The 24,747-nt window shown below is 40.1% G+C and overlaps 1 protein-coding gene across 1 annotated transcript in view; it reads left to right on the forward strand.

Annotated features, from left to right (window-relative positions):
* LPAR3 (lysophosphatidic acid receptor 3) overlaps positions 1 to 22,676 on the forward strand; it is a 49,422-nt gene extending 26,746 nt beyond the window's left edge. Inside the window, exons 2-3 of the mRNA XM_060773848.2 lie at positions 1,921 to 2,677; positions 17,976 to 22,676. Of these exons, the coding sequence (XP_060629831.2) occupies positions 1,942 to 2,677; positions 17,976 to 18,307 (1,068 nt within the window). The 5' untranslated portion in view covers positions 1,921 to 1,941 and the 3' untranslated portion in view covers positions 18,308 to 22,676. The remainder of the gene's footprint in view (positions 1 to 1,920; positions 2,678 to 17,975) is intronic.
* Positions 22,677 to 24,747: the final 2,071 nt, after the last annotated feature.

The raw sequence follows: 24,747 nt of genomic DNA on the forward strand, positions 1-24,747 counted from the left end.
TAAATAATAAAACAAAAAATAACACCTCTGTAAACAGTGGCATTTTAGTTTTAGTTTTTTTGTTTTTAACTTTTGCTGACTGGGGTAAAAAAGGACAATTCAGTTTTGCAATAGCAAAAAGTTTAGTAACTGGCACACGCCAGTTTTCTCCTGCTTGAAATGTTGCATCATATGAGTCTTGGAGGTTTTCAAGAGAATGAGGTGGCCCTTCTCAAGGAAGCATGGACAAGTGCCAGGGAAGAAGGTACAGGTTTTGCTAGTCCCAGGTTTGTGAATTCCAGCACCAAATATTTTCCCAGGGCTGCTAATCTATTTTCCAAGAACTCCCCAGTTACTGTGCTGACTTTTTCAAGGTATAATTTAAATGGGGAAGAGACAAATGAATCCCCACCACCTACTTTCCAACATGGCATTGTTGGAGAACATGGCAGAAGTCCACTTGAATACCCAAAGACTTAACCCCAAAGAGGCCCAGAGAGAACTGTCCCTCCAGCACCTCTGTCACTGGTACTTCTTCCTGCTCTGTATGCATACTCCCTCTGATGCCTCCACATAGTTGAATCTCTCCGCCTCCCTTCATTTGGCCTCTTTCTTCCTCCCCTCTTCCCCGAAGAAGACCCAAAGATCTTACATATATAGCATCTTTATTTGCTTGGGAATCTCTATTATTCGTCACCCTCACCCTGCTCAGTGTAATACTACGGCCACTACTAATCTGTGTTATGACTACAAATTGAGAGATTTAACTGGTTTGACTTCTAGCATATGAAGTTGGTATATATGATGATAAGCTTGGGAGAGCTTTGTTTCAAATAATTAATTTAGAAGATTATATACTGGAGCCCTAGTGGTGCAGCGGGTTAAAGCGCTGAGCTGCTGAATTTGCTGACTGAAAGGTTGGTGGTTCGAATCTGGGGAGCAGGGAGAGCTTCTGCTGTTAGGCTTAACTTCTGCCAGCCTAACAGTTTGAAAACATGCAAGCGTGAGTAGATCAATTGGCACCACTTTGGCGGGAAGGTAATTTTTTGTTCTGTTTTTGTTTTTGTCGTGTCAGGAGCGACTTGAGAAACTGCAAGTCGCTTCTGGTGTGAGAGAATTGGCTGTCTGCAAGGACGTTGCCCAGGGGATGCCCGGATGATTTGATGTTTTTATCATCCTTGTGGGAGGCTTCTCTCATGTCCCCGCATGAAGAGCTGGAGCTGATAGAGGGAGCTCATCCACCTCTCCCCGGATTCGAACCTGCGACCTGTCGGTCTTCAGTCCTGCCGGCACAGGGGTTTAACCCACTGCACCACCAGGGGCTCCTGAAGATAATGGTGCTCCATGCAGTCATGCTGGCCGCATGACCTTTGAGGTGTCTATGGACAACGCCGGCTCTTTAGCCTAGAAATGGAGATGAGCACCACCCCCAGACATGACTAGACTTAATGTCAAGGGAAAATCTTTCCCTTTTATATACTTAGGTCAATTTATGAAGCATGTTTGCTTTGCCATCAAATCAACAAGCGTATCTAATTACATAGAAACCAATTACTTGGGACTGATACTAAAAGATACTATCTATTGACTATCAAATATTCGCGATAAAAGGTCAAGATTTTTCATTTTTGTCCACAAATTAATTTCTAAATGCTAGTTATAAAATCATAACAAGGTTTTCTTGGGGCATGTTATTAAAAACATAGTTAAGTCCATAATTTTGCACTTAAAACCAGCCTACATTCTCTAATAGGAGCAGCTTACATGTGTGGGAATAGGCTCAGGTCACAAGGTTTATGAAACATATGCAATTGCCTTTAAAAAAATGTGATTTGATGTTTATATTGTCTTTGGGTAGATGTCCACTCCATGGCAACTGCTAACAAGAAAAAATAAAACTTGCCATTTTAACTTGTGTTTCTCATTTTTCCCCCTTCCCAGGATGTCATTCCCTACTTCAGGATGAATGAATGCCACTATGATAAGCGTATGGACTTTTTTTATAACAGAAGTAATGCAGCCACAGCAGATGAATGGTCTGGGACATCCCTTGTCATTGTTTTATGCTTTGGGACTTTCTTTTGCCTCTTCATTTTCCTTTCAAATTCACTGGTCATAGCGGCTGTGGTCAAAAACAAGAAATTTCACTTCCCATTCTACTATTTGCTAGCCAACCTAGCTGCAGCTGACTTTTTTGCTGGCATTGCCTACGTGTTTTTGATGTTCAACACTGGCCCAGTCTCAAAAACATTGACTGTCAATAGGTGGTTTCTGCGTCAGGGACTTTTGGATACAAGCCTGACAGCTTCTCTGGCCAATTTGTTGGTCATTGCTGTGGAGCGGCACTTGTCTGTTGTGCGGATGAGGGTCCACAGTAACCTCACAAAGAAGAGGGTCACTTTTTTCATCCTGTTGATCTGGGCCGTAGCCATTTTCATGGGTGCAGTACCCACATTGGGCTGGAACTGTCTTTGTGACATTTCAAGCTGCTCTTCCCTGGCTCCTATTTATAGTAGGAGTTACTTGATATTCTGGACAGTCTCCAACCTGGGAGTTTTCTTCATCATGGTGGTGGTGTACATAAGGATCTACATGTACGTCCAGAGGAAAACCAACGTTTTATCCCCACACACAAGTGGATCCATCAGTCGCAGGAGAACTCCAATGAAGCTTATGAAGACTGTCATGGCAGTGTTAGGTAAGATGATATCCATAATAATAATAATAATAATAATAATAATAATAATAATAACTTTATTTATATTCTGCTCTATCTTCTCGAAGGGACTCAGGGTGGTTTCCAAACACAAAAGGCAAACATTCAGTGCCCGAATACAACAACAATACATCCATACTAACAAAATTTAAACAATCCAACATATAAACATGAATTATGACTTAACGACCAAAATTAAATAAAAAACACAGCCTGTTATAACAGACATAAGACAAAACATCAAACATCGAATGCGAACGATAATTTCCCAGTTCCTTGGGGTAAATCGATTAATCATTGCTCAAGATATCTATTGAACTGGTAGGGTAAGCAGGACACGGATACGGATGGCAACTATTAATCAGAGGTACTATGGTAGTATTACCAACTACTATTCCTCCTCCTCTTAAGCCAGTGAGCAAAGATATGTCTTCAGCTGTTTCTTGAAAATGGGGAGGGAGGGCGCCATCTTTAACTCCTTAGGAAGGGAGTTCCAAAGGTGAGGGGCAACCATGGAGAAGGCTCTTTCTCTCGTTCCCACCAGCCGTACTTGGGGCAGGGGTGGAACTGAGAGGAAGACCTCCTCTGATGACTGCAGTGTTGAAGTTGGTCTATAAAGGAAGATGGGGTTTGCCAAATAGTCTGGACTTAAGCCTAGTGGGGCTTATAAATCACTAACCCTCTAAAGACACATAGTAGTATCTCCTGGATGACTCTTCTGTTGTGATAGGTTCCAATTCCTGTTTGTTATGCTGCTCTTCGGATGATTAGACTCCATTCAGTCATCTTCTGATCTACCATCTGATGTGCATTATAGAAAGGGGAATCTTACTAGGACCTATTCATTTTATTTGTATTAATCTTTGAATGTGCAGCTATATAAAACGGGAGGGCTGCTTGCAAGTCCCAATCTATCACTAAACTTTACACACTAACTTACTGGCTGCTTGTGAATTATCACTAGTTTTCATATATTTAGACATTCTATTTTAATTTATTTTGTAAGTCGCTTTGAGTCTCATTTGGGGAGAAAGCGGGATATAAATCAAATAAATACAATAAAATAATGAAGTGTTTTTTTAGTCCAGTTGTTCTCAACCTGTGGGTCCCCAGATGTTTTGGCCTTCAACTTCCAGAAATCCTAACAGCTGGTAAACTGGCTGGGGTTTCTGGGAGTTATAGGGCAAAACACCTAGGGACCCACAGGTTGAGAATCACTGTTTTTGTCTATTCTGTCCACACTATAAATTTGAGGCATTTGCTTGCAGACTGAATTTGGAGAGGAGAGGCTTTCTCAGACTACGGAAATGTCCTAGGTCAGAATTAGACATGGTAGCTAGAGGTTACCTTCTTTTGACTTATAGGACTGCAACCTTAGTCCTTATATTGCTTTGTTCCTAGTGGCTAGTTACCCAGCTTGGGTGGTCTTGGCAAAGCTGCAGATGATCCTGACTCATGCTTGAAGGACTCCTTATACATGAGCTGCTGTTGTGTGCCTTCAAATCATTCCCAACTTCTAGTGATCCTTAGGAGACCCTATCACCAGGTTTTCTGGGCAGTATATGTGTGACTTGCCAAAATTCACCCAGTGGGTTTCCATGGCTGAACAAGTAATTGAACTCCGGCCTTAAACAATCAAACCACTACACCGTACTGGCTGAATATGTCTACAAATTCAGTACCAGGCTTACATTCTCACTTGATTGGAAGTCTACAATGATACAATGCATGAACTTTTTTATAATGTTATAGAATAGAGAAAGTCCTTGGGCAGGAGAAGTCGAGTGGGTGTTCATAAATAGCAAGCAAAAAGAAGGTCGGTGTGAAAAGTCTTGTGGCTGCTTGTTAGATGTTGAATAGCTTCTTTCATAACTCTCAAATATGCCAAGTGCTCTGCTTCTCAGTGCTGCCTCCTTGACGGGAGATAACAAAAGAAGGCATTGCTCTGCTGTGCGGGAGACCATTCCTGTTGCTATTGTAACCGTTCTGAGATAACAGGAATACAGACCATGCTTCTGTTTTCCCAGCAAAAGTCTGCAAATGAAGCCAGCTTATTTGCCTAATGCTATGATCAAGGATACTGTTTCTTTACTCTCCCTGAGAGCAGAAGTTGTCCTTGAAGATTTTGATTTAAACATAGGGAGAAAAATCCATCCATTTGACCCAATGGTCTGACACAGTGAAATAGACATCTAGATATCTAGGGAGTACTGCCACTGTTAGTGAACCGTTGTTTCACTAATCCAAGTAGTAACATTAATTGAACATTGATTTTGCATGGTATATGAACAATTGTTTCTGAGAAACAGAGCACATAGTTTGTGTGAATAAAGTTTGAGGTTCCATTTCTGATCTTTCGCCAGTTTAAAATAATAATGCTATGTAATATGATTTTTGTTCCTGGGTTATAAGTGTAATTTCCGAATTGATTCTGTCATAAAAACATGGTAAAGTGTATTAAACTGCAAAAACTTCATTTCTGTGGGACATCCTGCAGCACATTTTGCTACAGTTCTTCATTGAATATCTCCTAACATAAGGCACGCGGGGGTGGGGGATGTATTTGAATACCTACATAAATTTATACCCCGCCACCATCTCCCAGAAGGGACTCGGGGAAGCTCACAAAAGCACCCTAGAGTGCTGCATATAAAATAAACAATACATAAGCATAAAAGAATAACAATATAAAATTATAGCAGCAACCAGAATGAGCATACATAATATCACATAACATCACATAATAATAAAATTATTAAAATTATAAAATACAGTAGTCCCTGCAGATAAAACTGGCTGTCATCCAATAATGAACTAAAGTGCCAGAGTGAATATTCAGTTCTCACATACACCCATTTCAGTCAATTCAAGGTCAAAGTCCCATTTAAAAATCCATGTTTTTAGGCTAGATCGAAAGGTTTGGAAAATGGGGGCTAACCTAATCGCTCTAGGAAGGGCATTCCAGAGCCACCACAGAAAAGGCCCTCTCTCTCATCCCCACCAACTGTACATGAGACAATGTCAGGACCGAGAGAAGGGCCTCCCCGGCAGATCTCAGAGCCCATGCCGGTTCATAGAAGGAGATGCTGTCTCGAAGATGGGTTGGACCTGAAGTGTATAGGGCTTTATGCACTTGAATTGGGCCCAGAAACTTGTCAGAAGTCAGTGGAGCTGCTTTAATAGGGGCATAGTATGCTCCCTATAGCTAGCCCCCATTAGTAATATGGCTGCCGACCTTTGCACTAAATGCAGTTTCAAGTGGAGGAGACCTGTAGGCTGGGTAGGGATTTGTTCCCCCAAGTGGTCCTTGGTTTTGTTTTTTGGGGGTTTTTTGGGGCGGGGGTTGCCTTCCCCACACTGTTTCAGCTGGGTGTGGTAATTGGTTAGGGTGGAATTATTTAATAGGTTGTCATGGCATAATAAAGGTTAGATAGTCCCATTAGGCACCATGGTACCCCGCCTTCTGGGGATGAAGGGTGGACTTGTATAACAGTCTCAACATGTTTTGTGGCTCAGAAGAATGTAAAAGGGGGCTCCCTTTGGGGCTGGAATGAAGGTTCTCATTGGAATGAGGGTTTGGGAGGGAGTGCCCTAAGGATGGACTTCCAGCTAAGACTGGTCAAGATGTGCAGCAAAAGATTTTTGGGTGGCCCTTGGGATTTATGGTGCTCACTCAAGTACATCTTTGGAGGTGGTCAGAGGGAGTGACACTTGGGCCAGAGATAGTTCTCACTATGTGGCTTTTAACCCAAAGAGTTTTTTTTCTTACAGCTTAATTTCCCATAACTGTTTTTGTTCAAATATTTAAAATAAATATTTAAGATTCTATGTGTTTTTAGAAATGAAACCGCTTCAACCTTCTTTTGTGCATAACTTCTAGAAAATAAATATACAAATAGGTCAAGAAATGTTCCTTTAGATCCATTTTCCTATGTTCTGATTTCTTTCATGGTGGGAATTCAATACGTCTTGGGTCAGCAATTTAACTTGGTACACAATAGGTTCTAATGTTTCCAACTTGTCAGGACCTGTAAGGTAAAACAAAACCATTAAGAGTGCCTTGGGAGATTAAAATCCTTCCAGTTCTTCCCCACTTCCCCACTCGCTCAATGTACATTTCTGTTTTGTATTCTTCTTACCTGTTTGGTTATGCTGGGAGAAACGCTATGGGATGCCAGAATCCACACTGCCATATATCCCAGTTCAAAGCAGATAATTCAGCTGTGTGGAAGGGGCCTAAATCTAAAACTCTTTTGGAATTTTGACGACAGAGTGAAGAGTATTTCAGTTTCTCTTACTGTTGAGTAAACTCAAATAAAATGCCGTGTTTCTGGCATTTAGAAAAGAATGGCTTTTAGGACACTATTTTCAGAACATCTAGTTACCAAGAAGTTATATTTGGCAACATCTAACTACTATAGTACATGAGTTAAATGTATATTATGTCAGAGGCACCATGAAAAACAGGTGTAGAAGTTTTTGTCAGTATGTGCTGTTATGTGATCCAGATTTCAAATGTTTCAATTGTGTTCATACAGAAACTGAAATACTATTCCAAGAAGTATTTGTATGGGCCCTTCAACACAGCCCTGTATCCCAGAATATCAAGGCAGAAAATCCCACAATATCTGCTTTGAATTGGGTTATGAGTCCACACTCAAATAATGTGGGATTTTCTGCCTTGATATTCTGGGATATAGGGCTTTGTGGAAGGGCCCTATGTCACATCTGAGACAGAGATAATAAGGTTGGTAGCATCAACTCTTCTATAGTGAGTACACATTCAGTATCCCTTATCCAAAATGCTTGGGATCAGAAATGTTTGGGATTTTTGAAATACCTGTATTTGCATATACATTATTTATTTATTTATTTATTTATTTGCTGTATTTGTATACCACCTTTCTCAGCCCGCAGGCGACGCAAGGCGGTTTACAGGCAACAATTCGATGCACACAATATCATAAATACAATTAAAAACATTTATATGTAATATAAAACCACAACAAATCAATAAAACATAATGAGATATCTTGGAGATTTCTAGAAATACCCCTTATAAATAACTTGAATGTATCTTTATACACAATGTTTTTAATTATTTTGCATATGAAACAAAGTTTGGTTATATTGAACCATCAGAAAGAAAGCAAAGGTGTCACTATCTCAGTCACCCAAGCAGGCAATTTTGTATTTTGGAGTATTTGAGATTTTAGTATTCTGGATAAGGGATATTCAACCTGTATATTTCCTGAGATTCAAATACTATGGCATGGGTGATCCTTACTTTGGTATTCTATGTGATATTTACATCCTTGAGGATCTTATTCCTTCATCCGGTTCATTCATTTTGATATAGATGTACTTTGCTGCATTTCACTTTCCCATCCCTCATTTTCCTCAGTCTCCCAGTTGTCGAAACATGCCCTTCCCATCGTGATGGGCACATCCTAGTGCTGCTTGTTACCTGTGTAGAGTAGAATAGCAGTCATTCAGTTTTACAAAAGATAAAGAAGATTTGTTAGATGTTGATCATTTTAAAAATATTATCTTTTGTGCAATAGATTTCATCCTTTTGACTTCAGGACTCGGTAGTCGTTCAACTGAGCTAGCCTTTTGCTGCATAAGCCAAGGGTCCAAATCCACTTGCTTATTCCATCCAAAATAGACTGATTGAATCAATTATTAATGGTGATTTAATATTTATGTAAATACCATTGATTCAGCGCATCTACTCTAGCTAGGATTAGCGATTGGATTTAAACCTAAGGTTTCAGGCTCCCATCTATCCTGCCATATAATGCAGTTTGGAACTACATTGCATGATTCCTTTAAGTTCAGTGAAGTTAAACTGCACCATATGAACCTACGCTGACTGTAATGTAATTTCAATCCTGAAATTGTACCACAAGGACCAGGACTCCAAACAGAAGTATTTTCAAACTCATAACAACTGTGGAACAACTGTGGCACAAGCAGGTATTTAATAAGTGAATAATAATAATAATAATAATAATAATAGTAGCCAATACATCACACAGTCCTAGACACTTTGGAAGTGTCCGATGTATGATCCAGTACAACAGCCAGCAGAGTGATCTTGTTTGCTGTGGACTCATCTTGTGTTTCTAATAATAATAATAATAATAATAATAATAATAATAATAATAATAATAATAATAATTTTATATTCCTATCTCCCTGAGGGGACTCAGGGTGGATTCCAACAAACAAAAAAGACAAACATTAAATGCCTCAGTACAACAACAAATGCAAATATGATAGCGCAAAATAACCCAACATATAAAAGCAAGCTATAACATAACACCTAAAGTTAAATAATCATAACCTATCAAATAAATTATATCTAACATAAAACATAAATATCAAAAATCAGCATCAATTTGCAGGACCCAATGAAGGTTCACTAAAATATGTGACTTGATTATGTGGCCAGTGATGTTAACTGGACTAGCAGGATCTATAAAGCCCGGGTACCGCCATCCTCACCCTGAAGGGGACTCAGAGCAGCCTTCCAATTGGCAGCAATTCGATGCCATATCAACAGACATGTAATAAAATAAACATAATACGTACATTAAAACAAAAATTAAAAAGCACTATAAACATTAAAGCACATTATTAAAACCACACAATCCTAAGACATAGTCATAGTAGCATTATATCATCATCTACTCCTATCCTCTCTGTATGCTAATGAATTAAGGTAAGTTTTCCGTTGTTTTTCAGGAGCCCCTGGTGGCGCAATGGGTTAAACCATTGTGCCTTCAGGACTGAAGACCAACAGGTTGAAGGTTTGAACCTGGGGAAAGTGCGGATGATCTCCCTCTGTCAGCTCCAGCTCCCCATGCGGGGACATGAGAGTAGCCTCCCACAAGGATGGTAAAACATCAAAACATCTGGGTGTCCCCTAGGCAACATCCTTGCAGACGGCCAATTCTCTCGCACCAGAAGTGACTTGCAGTTTCTCAAATTGCCCTGACACACACAAAGTTGGGGTTTTTTTTTAAGGATAGAAGGGAGGGAGTCTTTTTTTCTTTAGGGAGGGAGTCCCTGAGGTGGAACTATTTTCATGAATAGTCAGGAAGGTAGAAAATATCACTTGTTGGACTTATGCAGTCATTAGACAGGAGTCTTATCTTTTAGGAGAAAGTGGTTTCAACCTTATTTCTGAAAACTTCGTTCATGTAAGGACAGTTGGTTTTTATTACTTTATTCTTAATATACCCAAGTTGAATAGAAAGTACAATGGGTACCTGATAAGCACAGCCTTGCTCAAATAAGCGCTGCTAACAAGAATTACAAAATGCCTCCGGGTAAATCTCGAATGCATGTAATCATTCTTTCTTTCATGTCTGCTTCATTGCCTTTTGGTGGGAAAAGAAAGGTTAGGGTTGCTATGATATATGGGTGGGACTTTATTCCATTCACAGTGAACTTGATGGCAAGGTTTCCAATAAGTTTGATAAAAAAATGGGTAGGATTTGAAGCAATTTACAATCTAATAATTTGTTTGTGAGGGCACTTGCATTTTTGTTCAGGTTAGACGTCACTCCAATTGCTGCTCAAATATTTCTAATTCCTTCTTCTATTATGTTTGGAGATTACCATCTAGCTGTGTTTTTAAATGATTGTTTCCACACTGAACCTACGCATTTAATCACAACACCCTTCATTTATTCCAAGTCCTCTATTGCCCACCTTTCTATTTCAAATGATTTGTTTTCTGCTTGTCAGCCATTGGTTGATTCATGCTGTCTGGCCGGTGAATGTTTCAGTTTGGCTTGTGCCAGTTGTCATGGTATCTTTCCAGTTTCCAAGAAAACAAGCCAAAATGGTTTTATTTTGTTGGCCATTATGTTCTTTATGTCCCACTGAAAGAATGAAAATTAGAGGCCGGTGTGTTTTGTACCTTTTTAACAAAAGATATCAGATATTTACACCAATTGAAATTATCATGTTTTCTTATCTTTTTTGGATAAGGTAAAGGTCTCCCCTGACATTCAGTCTAGTTGTGTCTGACTCTGGGGGTGGTGCTCATCTCCATTACTAAGCTGGTGTTGTCCGTAGATGCCTCCAAAGTCATGTGGCCAGCATGACTGTATGGAGTGCTGTTACCTTACCACAGAAGCACTACCAATTGATCTACTCATACTTGCCTGCTATCTTTTTGGATAATAACACATGTATGACCCAACCAAGGTCCAAAATGGTGGAGAAATTTAGATAATCTTGGACAACTACACATAGTCAGTCCTGCTGATGTAATATGTATAATACAAATGCCAGCTTGCTGATTCATGGAAGGACATGTCTCTAAAAAGAAAGGAAGAGAATACCTGAATGATGAAGGCAAATGATGTGAGATTCAAGATTAACGAAAGAGGGTGTTTATACAAATGACAGATATTAACATGAGAACCACAAGGTGTTGCTGACTGTAGATCTGTAGATCCCAATATTCTTCACCGTTGCTTATGCTGTTGGGACTTGGACATCTGTAGCAACATGTAGAAGGCCACCCCTGATCTAAGCAGTAAATAGAACAGATCAAAATGACATATCCTCCAACTCTCTCATTCCATTTAGCTGCTTTTAAAATGGTTTTCCTTTTCCATAAGTATGTGAACTATGTGCAAAAGAACATGGAATTAATTGGGGAGAGGGCACAGAGGACATTGGATATTTCCCTTTCTAGTAAATTCAGACAAAAACCAATCTACTGCAATGTCTCCTAGTATACGTGTTCTTCCTTATCAATAACTTCCCCATCTTGACCATATTTTTATGTTGCTTGACCACATACATGCCGGTTTTCAACTGTGAAATACTGGAGGGTATAAGGGTATCCATGGGTTCTGCATCCACAGATTCAACCAACCATGGTTTAAAATTAATCGGGGGGGGGGGGGGGGTAAAAAAGCAAACATTGTGATGTGTATACCCCACAGTAAGCATTTGCCATTTTACATTTTACAGATATTCAAACTCTCTTGCTTGAGTTGTTCTCCATTTTATATAAGATAAGAGATTTTACTATGCCACTTTGTGTAATGGGACTTGAGCATTCATGGATTTTGAGTCCTGGAACCAAACTCTAGTGAATACTAAGGACCCACTGTAACACAGTATTCACAACAAATCAACTAATGAGTATAAACCAACTATTCATGGCAGCATTGGCACTGTTTACCTAGTGTGATAGCAACCATGGTAAACACATAACCTATCAAAATGATAAAAAGCCTATACATTTAGTGCAATCCTATACATTTAGGGCCAGGCTTTAGCACAGTAGGCTAACCGCCAGCTGCAGTAAATCATGACAACCAAAAGATCGACAGTTCGAAGCCTGGGTCAGGGTGAGCTACTGGCCTTCAGCCCAGCGTTTGTCTACCTAGCAGATTGAAAACAGCAATGTAAGTAAATAAATTGGTGCCACTTTAAAGCAGGAAGGTATTTAAGGCACCAGAAAAATGCTGGTGATTTGATCAAGGAGGAAGTTTACAAACAAAGCTCTTCAGCAAGAAAGATGGCACAACAGCACCCTCCCTGCCAGTGGCTGGAACCGAGCACAGCCTCCAAGATGCCAAAGATGGGAAAGTCTGTATAGCTCTATCTATGTCTGTCTTGTCATTGTATAACGGCATTGAATGTTTGCCGTATATGTGTTCTGTGATCTGCTCTGGGTCCCTTTTGGGGTGAGAAGGGCAGAATATAAATAGTGTAAATAAATAAATAGTTATCTACTTAGGAGTAAATCCTATTAAGTTCCAAGGGATTTACTCATACAACAGTGCTTTTCAGGTCTATTAAAGGTCCAAATGTGTGACTTCTTGTAGGAATAGTGAATAAAAAGCTATTATATCAAGAACAAAACAAAGATTAGAATTAAATCAAAGGCACGGTTAAAAACAATTTAAGAAATCCCCACACCATTGGTAATGACACCTTTCCTCAGGAACTGGAAGGCGGCCTCCAGAAAGACAGCAGGGAGGGAGGCAGTTTAGCTTTCCTGGTCAGGCTGTTCAAAAGTCAGCTAAAAAGATACAAGTTGAGTATCCCTATCCGAAATGCATAAATATACACCTGTGGAATTTCAAGGTAAATGACCTTTATTGCCAGTGGTCACCTGTGCAACTTATTGTGTCTGAGCTCCTGTGTTGGAACATGTAACTATGGATATAACAACAACCACAACAACAACAACAACCACAACAACTTTATTTTTATACCCTGCCTCCATCTCCCCTAAGGGACTCAGGGTGGTTTACAAAGGGACAAGCCCAAGGAGCACAAAGTTAAAATCATAACACAATAAGATAGCATCAAAACAAAACCAAATAAAAACATATCGCAATAAAACATAACATCATAAAAACAGTACCATACAGAACGATAAAAGTGCTGAGTTCAGAGGGCTCTGGGTTTGTGCAAATTCCTAGACAGAGCTAAGGGAAAGTGCAATATTCAGAAAGGCAGGACTGGGAGGATAATGTTAATGGGCATTAAAATGTCAGGATTGTAGAGCAGAGGACTATGTTAAAGTGATGGAATCTAGCTAACATTGGGCCGATTCTTTGGAACTGCCTAGTCAAAGGCACAGCAGAGCATCCATGATTTTAGGTTCATGCGGAAGGTGGACAGGGTAGGTACCAGTCCGATCTCCCTAGGAAGAGAGTTCCAGAGCTGGTGGGCCACCACCGAGAAGGCCCTCTTCCTCGTCCCCACCAACCGGGCTTGAGACAGAGGTGGAAGTGACAGAAGGGCCTCCCTGGATGCATTTAGGGCTTGTGGTTTTCGTAGGAGAAAATGTGATCATGAAGATAGGCAGATAAGCTCTACCACAAAACCTTTCAGCACGGATGCCTATTGAGTTCACACAGCTACAGGGGGAAAGCTAGACCATCCCCACTCACCCCCACTGTCTGGTTGTCCTGCTGAAAAGGTAGGTTAGAGGGACTTCTGGTCATTTCATGTACAATGACCATAAAAGTAGATTGTGCTAGCATATGGGTGTGCACCTTAAAACTGTCTGTTATTATTAGGATTTTCTTGGACAACTACTACTTCAAGATGGTTTTGCCTGTTCCTTCCTCTGAAATATAGCCTACAGAACCAAGTATTCATGACATGATAATAACTGAACAGGATGCCAGTTGATGTACCCATTAATTTGCTTGCTTATCTCTGTATTCTTCCATTGCATAATGTGGAATGCTCATTTGCAATTGAACAGTTCAGGCTGTCTGAAATTCCAGTGAATCAAGTGGTAAATCAGCAAATGTAACCATTGTACTTACTTGGCCTGTTGTGAATAATCACTATATATTCACAATAAGCCAAGTACAATGGTTACTTTTCTTGAATTCTATTTCTGTGGCTGTGAACTGGATACAACAGATGACAAAGTGCAACTACATGTGTAAGGGAACATATTTGTATACATTGCATTGATAGTATCCTGCCCCATGTGTACAGAAGCATATCATTCTTGCCTAATTTATTACAGGAGCAACTGTACATTTTTGGGTTTTCTGCTCTTACAGAGTTCAACTGAGCTTTGACAGGTTACTGACTAGGACATTCTGTGAACAATGCACAAAAACCAACTTCTCCAGACTCTAGTGAATCCTTTGTTTAATGGAGCAGAACATTTCTTCTTGTGTTGTGTGCTGAAGCCTCCTAGGCAGAAAACAGGTTTTTGAAAGGAAAGAGTATGGCACTCCAGGCAAGCCAGCACTTGATTTCAGGTTTGCTAAACTGAAGTGTGCTTGAGCAAGTCTGTCCTAACATGCCTACATACGAACTTTTCAAAGCTCCCATCTCCTTTCCTCCCTTTGTATTTTTATTTGCATAGCTTTCACAGATGGGTGTTGTACAAAGGAGCTGCTTTAAAACGTTTTTGAAAGTGATTGAGAATGTACTGAATTCAGGAACTAATTATTGGATCTAGAAAATTCATTGACGAGAAAAATTAAATGCACAAAGGTGGATACTTGTTAGATGAAAGTGAGAAAATACTATTGGAGGTGGACTGTAATACATATTTGGCCTGTAAAAGTCCAAAATCATCATCTTCATCGTAATCTCTTGCCCACCATTGGATAGAGGAAGGCAGCTGGTTACAAGTTGACTCATGCGGAACACAGAACAGTAGTGGCAAAGTGTTGGAAAACAGACTTGTTTGTCCTTAATCCTGACTTTATTTCCTGGATTTTCCTATGAAAAGGATCTCAAGCAACTGTGAAGGGAAAGGCTTTTGTTTGTCCAAGGCTCCTGGAAAGATGCTGCCAGTCAAAGCAAATAAGATTGAGCTTAAAGTACAAATGGTCTGACCTGTGGCCCCAGATCAGTAGTCCATGCTCACTTGGGATTTGTAAAAAAACAAAAAAAACAGTCTTTTACAGATGTAATGAAAGTGGTCTTCTAGATGTAAGACCACTTTCATTATTTTGAACTATTGTGGATTGAAATGTCTTTCAATTGCCATGTGATTACAACAGCCTTTTCATCCTGCACAATCATTGTAGTATGATTCCACTTTAAGTGCCATGGTTTCATCATTTGAAATCCTGGGGAGTGTGGTTTGGTTTTCAAACTTTGGTCCTCCAGATGTTTTAGGCTTCGGAGCCCCATCCAGATTGTGAAATAGCAGCATTGTTTCATCTGCTTCTGACTGTAAGAAAGTAAATCATTTTGGTCTGGAGAAAATGATGCATAATGTGACCTAGGGCGTTATTGCCACATGAGTGCCGCAGATCAAATGTGCTTCAACATGTTATTTTTTTATGAAGAATAAATATAATGACACTGTGAGGCATTGGTGGGTGATTTCAGCATGTCATTGTATTCCTCCTTCTTTAAAGAAACTTTCCAACCTGCTCATAGGTTGAGCAGAGAGTGACATATTAGACTTTTGGTTTGATCCAGCAAGGTTTATGAAAACTGAACTTCGGGAATATATTTTAATCATTTATTTTTAAACCTAGTCTTGTCAAGGGACACCAAGGCTACCACAAGAGTGCTTTCTCATTGACACGGGTGGGCTTACTGAAATATGTATTTGGAGAATATAAGATATGGGGGATGTTTCCAAAGTGTAAGCCCTGGAAGGAGCAAGCAGTACTTCCTTCTCTGTGTATCTTATATAGATGGCCTTCTTATACAGAGCTATAATTTATCTATTTTTATAAACTAGGCAGCAATTGTGGCTTGAGCTAAGCACATGCTGGTTGTCAGTGGTTTCTCTTTCCACTCTTGAGCAGTAAGAAGCACAGAATGACAAACTGGCAAAGTTGGCACAGGGTAATATGAGAGAGGCACAGTTTAACCATTTTCTATAAGTATTTATCGTACTTGCGAGCTGCTGCCTTTTAGGAGTTTATCATACCAGTATCTTCTCTCATTATAAAATCATTGTTTCTAAAATGCTGTAGAGTTGGGATTTCTTTCACACCTTGGGAACTATTCTGGAATTGCAATATTCATTTGTGCTAAAACCTTTTCAGACACAGGACTTGAGGTTGCCTACCCATCACCTCTTCCAAAACATTTTCCTCCTCCTCCTCTTACTTTGGCATTATTTGGCCATTTCCTAGGTCACTGTCTTCACTTTCCTCCTCCCAATTAGACTCTTTTTTTTTCTTTTTAGTATAGCCATGGAAATTCTCTCTCACACACATATACCCTTTACAACCTGTAGTCCGTGGACCACCAGTGGTCTGCAAGAACAAAAATCTAGTCCATGGTTTTACCATTACTACACCGTTGCCTCAAAAAAACATGGCAACGAGAGCAACTGGTCTCATGAAACCCTCTTATAGTGTCAAGGCAACAGGGATGTCGGGAGGGGAGAGGCTGACTACCCACAAAAGAGTACTACTACCACATCAGCTCTAGATTATTAAATGTGATTTTCTGTGGGTGAGCAGATGGCAACTACTGGATAGCATGTGTTCTATATCAGAAACTAGAGCTGATGTGGTCTATCCAATGCAATTTTCAGAATCAGCACCCCAAATAACCAAACAAAATCTAAAGATGTCCAAAAACTGATTTGTAACCCTTTTTGGTTCTAATGTTGGAGAGTGGTTCCTGGTCAAAGTGGTCCCTGTTCAAGTGGTCCCTTATTGGGAACCACTGTTTTATAGCCACTGCTATGCAATTCTAGTTTCAGTCTTCCACACATGTGCACACATAGTGGGCCCTCCAGATCTGCGATTTCCAGAGACTGTGGTGATTGTTCCCCATATTATTAATGGTGGCAACATGAATGCAGACATGGTGAAGAGTGCTAATTCATGTTGCCACCATTTAATACACTGAGATGTGATTGTGTTTTTTTGTATACGTAGCTGGTCTTGGAACCAAACTTTTGCAGATGCAGTGAGTCAACTCTAATGGCAATGTGTGCTTTGGATTTGTTTGTCTTGCAAAGCATACATTATCTAAATAAAGACAATTAAGTAAACATAATCTGTTGCAATTAACTACACTGGTCTGAAGGGGTAATAATAATTAACAACAACAACAACAACTTTATTTTTATACCCCCTCCATCTCCCCAAAGGAACTTGGGGGGTCTTACAAAGCAAATACAGATTAAAAACAAGCACAAAAATACAGTAAACATCTAAAAACAATAAAACATTATAATCAGACAAACAACATAAACCAATATTGTGGCTGACAACAATAGTGGGTTTGGGCTCAGGTTTCCTAGAAGCAATTCTTCCTATGTAGAGCCAAGGGCAAGTGTGGCAAACGGAGGGCTGGGCTAGGAGGCGAATGCCCTGACCTTATTAAAGTGTTAGAAGTAATAGAGGGGACCAAACCAAAGTGCAGGAGCTTAGATAAGGTCAGGAACCTCTTTGGTGAGCTGCCTCATCAAAGGCACAATGGAACAACCAGATTTTTAATTCCGTGCGGAAAATGGAGAGAGTGGGGGCCTGTCTGATCTCCCTTTGTGAATACTCTCAGAGAATCTTGAAGGACGAAGCTCAAGGGTAGATTGTGACCCTTCCTAGCTGTTCTTGGGACTGAGGATTTCAGATTAGGAAGGATGCACTACAGATAGGGAAAAACTGAATATCATTTACACCTAGAACCCTCACATTTGCTGTGCTTGCATTCCCGTGCTAACTTGGCATTTCCATTTTCTTGCTATATTTTCTGGTGGGACGGAACACTTTTTGAAAAACTGGTGCTTACATAACCCTGAACTTTTTGTTTTATTTTTCTCTCCTCCTCTTGATAGGTGCATTCGTTGTATGTTGGACTCCCGGTCTCGTCGTTCTCCTTCTCGATGGCTTGAATTGCACTCGTTGTGAGGTTCAGAATGTGAAAAGGTGGTTCCTTCTGCTTGCTCTGCTGAATTCGGCTATGAATCCAATCATTTACTCTTTTAAAGATGACGAAATGTCAAGTACTATGAGACGCATGATCTGCTGCTCTTTTGAGGACAGAAACCAAGAGTGCCGGTCTTCCAGGATCCCCTCCACAGTGTTCAACAGGAGCACAGATTCCTCCAGCCAATATTTTGAAAATGGCATTGGCCAAGGGATTATCACGAGCAAAGAAAATGCCTGAGCAAACCTTGTTTTTCTTGAAATGGTGAATTACAGCAGGGAGTGAGGTGCAATGTCAGCAGGGGGAATAAACTCTGAACTGGCTGAGATCCACTGACCCCAACTCTTAATGTTGGAACACTAGAAGACTGGATTCCGGGAACCAAAACCCAAATCAAAGGGTTACCTGACATATTTGTAAATAATTACTAGCTATGGAAAAATGCACTTGAAGGGACGAAAAAGAAAAGGATGAATGTTTTTATTCTATAGTGCTTCTTTAAGTGCAGAGAAAGCCCAATCCCATGCTTGCAGTGTAAAGTAGTATAGTCCAGGAGGACAAATCATGTTACCAACATCAGGAATCTGTTGTGGATATTGGTAGCAGCAGTCCCCTGACTATTCTTCCTATGCATCTATCTTGGAGGACATTTCTCACTGCTAACGTGGTCTGTTATCCTCATATCTAGCTCTTTTTTTCCATTTCCAAGTTGGTAGTTTTGTCAGCTTCTTTACAGCAATAGAGGTGGAGGTTCCATCTTATCCTTCATCAAAAGTAGTTACCTTATTGAGAGCCAAGCCAGAATTGCCATCTGGTCCCATGTGCATGCTTCCTTCAAAGAAAGTTTGCCAAAGTGGAATGTGACCCAAATAAATGCCCTGAATTGTAGCACAACGTCCCCTTTGAACTTGGTGGGACTTGTTTCTGGTTACTGCAGTGTAAATTGTGTATGTACCCACAATTAAACATTTCAATAGTATTTTTCAGGACAGGAGTGCATGTTGTAAAACCTAAGTTAATCTTGTTTGTGTGCATCATTTTTCCCAGTGTCATGGTTTCTAGGCAAGCCAAATTCCTTCTAAAGGGAAAGGGGAGTACAATAAACATCTGAAGTAAAGCAAGAGCATGTGGTGACCTCCCTGTCTGCCAAATCATTCCACACATCTGAGACTTTTGTGGTTTGTTAATATTCATGGACATTTGCTCTTCTAAATCATCTCCTACCACTTCCATTGAAGGGCTGACTTTGCAGGTTAAGGGTGGAATCTTTTCAAACCTTTAATCTTATCTAACAACCATTATAAGCCCACAACTCTGTTGTCAATGGAAGATCCCTGAAAGTTCAGTTAGCAGTGCGGGAGTTCTGAAAAACTGGGCTTTCAAAAAGTGTGAATTTTAGAAAACCGTGTAGTTAATGTTAAGACAAAAACCAAAACCCTGTGTCAGAATACATTTGGAATACTATGTCCAGTTCTGGGCACCACAATTTAAGGGTGATGTTAACAAGCTGGAATGTGTCCAGAAGAGGGTGATTAAAAGGATCAAGGGTCTGGAGAACAAGTCCTATGAGGAGAGGCTTAAAGAGTAGGGCATGTTTAACCTGCAGAAGAGAAGGCTGAGAGGAGACATGGTGAGGGCCATATATAAATATGTATAAATAGGGAGCAAGCTTGTTTTCTGATGCCTTGGAGACTAGGGCACGGAACAATGGCTTCAAACTGCAGGAAAGGAAATTCCACATGAACATTAGGAAGAACTTCCTGACTGAGAGCTATTCAGCAGTGGAACTCTCTGCCCCAGAGTGTGATGGAGGCTCCTTCTTTGTTAGAGGCTTTTAAACAAAGGCTAGATGGCCATCTGCCGGGGGTGCTTTGAATGCGATTTTCCTGCTCCTTGGCAGGGGGTTGGACTGGATGGCCTTTGAGGTCTCTTCCAACTCTATGATTCTTTATGTGCACTTGTGTTTTATGGATTCAGTTCCCTCTCCGTTTTTTGAAATCTGAAAGGACATTGGCAAGGGCATGAATTTGTACATAATTGTATTCCAATATATGTATGTTCATTTGTTTTGAAATCCTAATTCATTTGTATAGATTAATTTCCACACTGTGTTTTAAAAGTGGTTTTATTGTCTGTGGACTGTGTGAGATCTATTTTGTGTGATGGTCTAATGTTTTATTGTTTTTTGTCTAACCTTGAAGATCACACTCAGACAGTGGACCTCTTCTGGAAGAAAGGGACTAAGAAAATCTCTGCGAATTGTGTTACTCGAAGTCATTGTTCAAACAAATTAATAACAAGCACCCGGGGAAGTACGTTTTAACTTTAACTTGCATCAAACAACCCCCTTTTAAACATGCTGTAGTGGAGTTTTTAAAAAACTCCTCACAATGTTAGTGGTACCTATAATTAAATAGAAAAAAAATGACTTGGTTTTAAATGACTCAGTTCTGTGTTTTAACTAGACTGAGATTTTGGTCTCAAATACTTCTAGAAAAATAAGACAGCAATCTGCTGCTTCTGCAAGAGAGAAGTGCCATTTTAAAAAATGTGTGCGTGTTTATTTATTCAACTGCATGGATGATTTAGATTGTGCATTGTCTAAGTTTGGGAAAAGAAAGGGTCAAGCAATAGGGGGAATACGTATTGACGCAATAAACCATTTTTCCACCCACAATGGGATTTCCTCAGAGATGTCTGCCATAACATTCAGGTTTGTAAACTAAGTCCATGTTTACTTTCCAGTGACGGAGGACTGAACAACGCGTGCTGAATGCAAAATGGGATAGATAAGATCAATTAAAAATATCCCATACAGAATCTTTTGCTACTTTTGGGGAGCTGTGAAAATCATGCTAAACCTATTCTCTAGTTTGACCTTGCGTGAGTAGATGGAAATTGAGAGAGAGAGAGAGATTTGGATGTACTTTCTCTTTGTGTATATATTCCATATAAAAGCCAAACAAAATTCCAAGCCTGCTTTGATCTCCAGGGATCATTCTACATAAGCATTTTTGAACCAGGCGTGTGGGATATAACTAACTTTCCGTGTTTAGGGAAAACAGCGGTTGCAACTGGCAGAAAAGCATTTCCAAGGCACATGACATTGAGAATCTGATCAAAATTTGATGTATGTTAGCAAAGGATGAATTCTCTTGCTTTACTAATGTACACTGTTCATCATACACTGATGTTCTATGAGTTTGTGTTTTGCTAATAATGGAACAAATAGCACAAATCATCTCTGCCTCTCAAAACCCTTCCAGACAGGCCCTATATCCCAGGCTCTGAACCCTGGTTTTCTGTTTATCCCAGTTTATCTGGCAGTGCGTACTCATATAATCCAGTTTAAAGCAGAAAACCTAGGATCAAATCCTGGGATATAGGGCCTGTCTGGAAGGGCACTCAGTGAGTTGGTCCTATAGTTTCACTCTCCCTCAAATCCTTCTATGTGTCCCTTTGATCACATTCCCTCTGACTCCTGGGTATCATATCCCATATTATTATGCTTTCCCAGCAGGTCACTCTCCTTCTTTTCTCTTCTCACTACTTCTCTCCAATTCCCCCTCCCCCTCTCTATATATCCTTGACATATCACAATCCCAATAACTACTAATCAATGTCACTTCTCCTCATTTCAGTCTCCAAAGTCCTGGAGTGGTGTGTAGCTCTCCTGATGTTGCTGGACTGCTATTCCCATCAGCCTTAGCCATTACAATCAATGGACAGAAATTATAGGTCTTGCACATCAATGACACCTGGAAGGCTAAGTTTCCCAACTCTGCCCTACTTTCAGATAACTTCCACTATTCTAAACTTCTTTCCCCTGTGAATCAATGAACACCACCTCCTTTTCAATGCAAAAAATGGTGCAACACAGGAATCTTTTTTCTGTCATGGCAAGTCATTGGTCTATGTAGATGCATGTCTTTTTACCTCTCTGTACAGTCAGCCACTCTGCATCCTTTTTGGATATATCTACATGAACATACTCAACATATCAAAGACCAAAATATTTATCCAGCCTCTACTAAGCCTTTCTCTCCTGCATCCAACTCCCATCTCTGTTATTTACATCACCATTCAACCTGTTGTTTGGCAGACAGACTTGCCTTCGCCATGTATAACCCTTTCTCCCTTCTCAAGCAATGGGGTTTTCCCTATTCAACATACAATAAATGTTCCTATTCCTCCCTTTTCTTTTCTGGTTTGTGATCATCTCCTACCTTAACGGCTGCAATGGCTTTCTCGTTCATTTTTCAGTCCCTTCATTTTTTATCCAAACTGTTCTGCAAAGTTCTTCATATTTCTCTTTGCTTTGATGTTCCTTCTCTCACACAATGACAGTTGTAGCACTATAATTCCAGTTTAACTGTCACGGCTTTGCCCTATAGTATTCTGGTATTTGTATCTCACATAGAGGCATAACTTGAGGTAAGTAATAAACATTTTGGTCCCAATGAAATTTTTCTTCAGTCCCCAAATTTCTAGCATTGCATAGAATGAGACGCTGAAAATTATTCATATGTAGAACTCTTACATATACTTGCTGTGTTTGCATTTCCTTAGTCACTTAATCTCTGCTTGGATGTCTAGACTAGACATTTTAAAGTGAAGTTAATTTCAAGGGAGAATTCTTATGGAAGGGGGAGGGTAATTTTACCCACCATCCATTGCTACAACTTCATGTTTATAGAAGGATATTTAGAAATCCCAGCCAAGGGTTTTCTCAGTCACGTTTTCAAAGTATAAACATGGACAGTTCCTCAGGAAACAGTTATGGCAGGTAAAGTGGAGTCATCACTACAACTGTGTCATGTGAAACAGGTCTCAGGGTCTGAGCAGTCATTTCTAAAACTGTCAGGGATGGCTTAAGATATTTTGCTTCTTGGGACAGAGCATTAAATGGCAACTCTCTTTGCCCAAAGAAATGTTGAATATATGATATCCAATGTTTTGTTGAAGGCTTTCATGGCTGGAATCACTGGGTTGTTGTGAGTTTTCCGGGCAGTATGGCCATGCTCCAGAAGCATTCTCTCCTGAGACAATGCTTCTGGAACATGGCCATTCAGCCCGGAAAACTCACAAGAACCTATATGAAATCAAATGCCAGTTACTGTATGTTGTTTTGAAACATGGGACAAGAAATCTTACAAGCAACCCTTCCCTGAAAATACCAATGCAGTAATAACAAAGTTATAAACTTTGCTGCATTTTTTGATATCCTAAATCTTCTGTCTAATGGTAGGGATGGACATCTTGCCCTTATCCTATATGTACCTTTTGTTTTTTTGGATTTTTGGGTATCCCTTACCCAATGATGTCACCGTTTCCATATTAACCATCTCCAATATGTGATAGATGTTTTAACCTGTGACATATGGCCTGTGTGGTAGCTTCCATAATTCTATGATCTTTTAATGGTTCTTCTCATTTTCTTTTGCCACCCTATGCATGAAATGTGCTTTCAGAATATGTACGCTATGCTATTTTTTCCTCTGTCCCAACCTTTCCACATGGCTTTCAGATTAACCTCTTGAACTTTATTCCAGCATGTAATCCATCTTTAAACACGTATAATGTTTGTAGTGTTCCTTCCTTCCTCTTGTATATCTCGCTGCTTCATATAAGTCCTTTGGAGCAAAGACTTGTATGTGTTGTCTGTTATCCCTATAGATACATCTATGCTTCAGGTTGGAAAGATATAATCTGCATCCAAAGGCTATCTCACCAATTCATAGTACAGACACAGACAGGATTGGATTGGGATTTCCCCTGGCATCCTGATATCACAGTATAGAGAGGTCATTGGAAAAGTAGTATAGAGGAGTGCATCATTGGATAACATGAGAACAGCCAAGGAGTAGATGCTATTGTCTACTATTTGTTTAAGTATAATGGTAATACAAGAATTGAACATTTGGCAATACATTTAGCTTCACTGAGCCTACTGTTGGAGTGAGGCAAGTTTTGTAGTTGTTGTTGGACTACTCAAAGTGTTGGTCTGTAGACTGGTGCTGGTCCATGAGTTATGGGCTGTTGATCTGCAATACATTTCTAGGACAGAGAGAAAAAAAAGGCAATTGGCAGAAATATGATACTGGTCATTGGCAAAAAGATGGTGGGTGGGGGAGACCCTGCTGGTTCCTGACGTCAAGAGATCTGAGGGCACAGTAGCTAATGTGGTTATTTATGCTACCTGACTTGGATTTCACACCTAAACTAAGTTGCTGCTGTACATGAAAATATATGTTCTATGTGCGTACATATGCACATACCTCCTTGTCCTTTTCCTCAGGCAGCAAATCATCTTGGCCAGGCCCTGACAACCCAAAACTGTTTTTAATTTGGAGTCCTACTTCAAAAAGTGCTTTTTGGATGAATCTAATGTGCAATGCCTCCAGCAAAGGATCGCCGCCTTGTCGGGGCGCTGGAGCTTGAGCACCTCAATGATGTCATGAGCGAAACCGTGAAGGGCCACCCAAGACGGGACGGTTGTGGCAGAGAGGTCAGACCAAGCGTGATCCCTGGGGAAGGCAATGGCAAACCACTCCAGTATCCTTGCCAAGAAAACTAAATGGACCAGTACAACCAGAGATATGTCGGTATGCCATTGGAAGATGGGACTCCCAGGTCGGAAGATGGCCAAAATGCTACTGGGGAGGAGCAGAGGATAAGTT

This window comes from Anolis sagrei, chromosome 4 (genome assembly GCF_037176765.1).
Source record: "Anolis sagrei isolate rAnoSag1 chromosome 4, rAnoSag1.mat, whole genome shotgun sequence".
NCBI lineage: Eukaryota > Metazoa > Chordata > Lepidosauria > Squamata > Dactyloidae > Anolis > Anolis sagrei.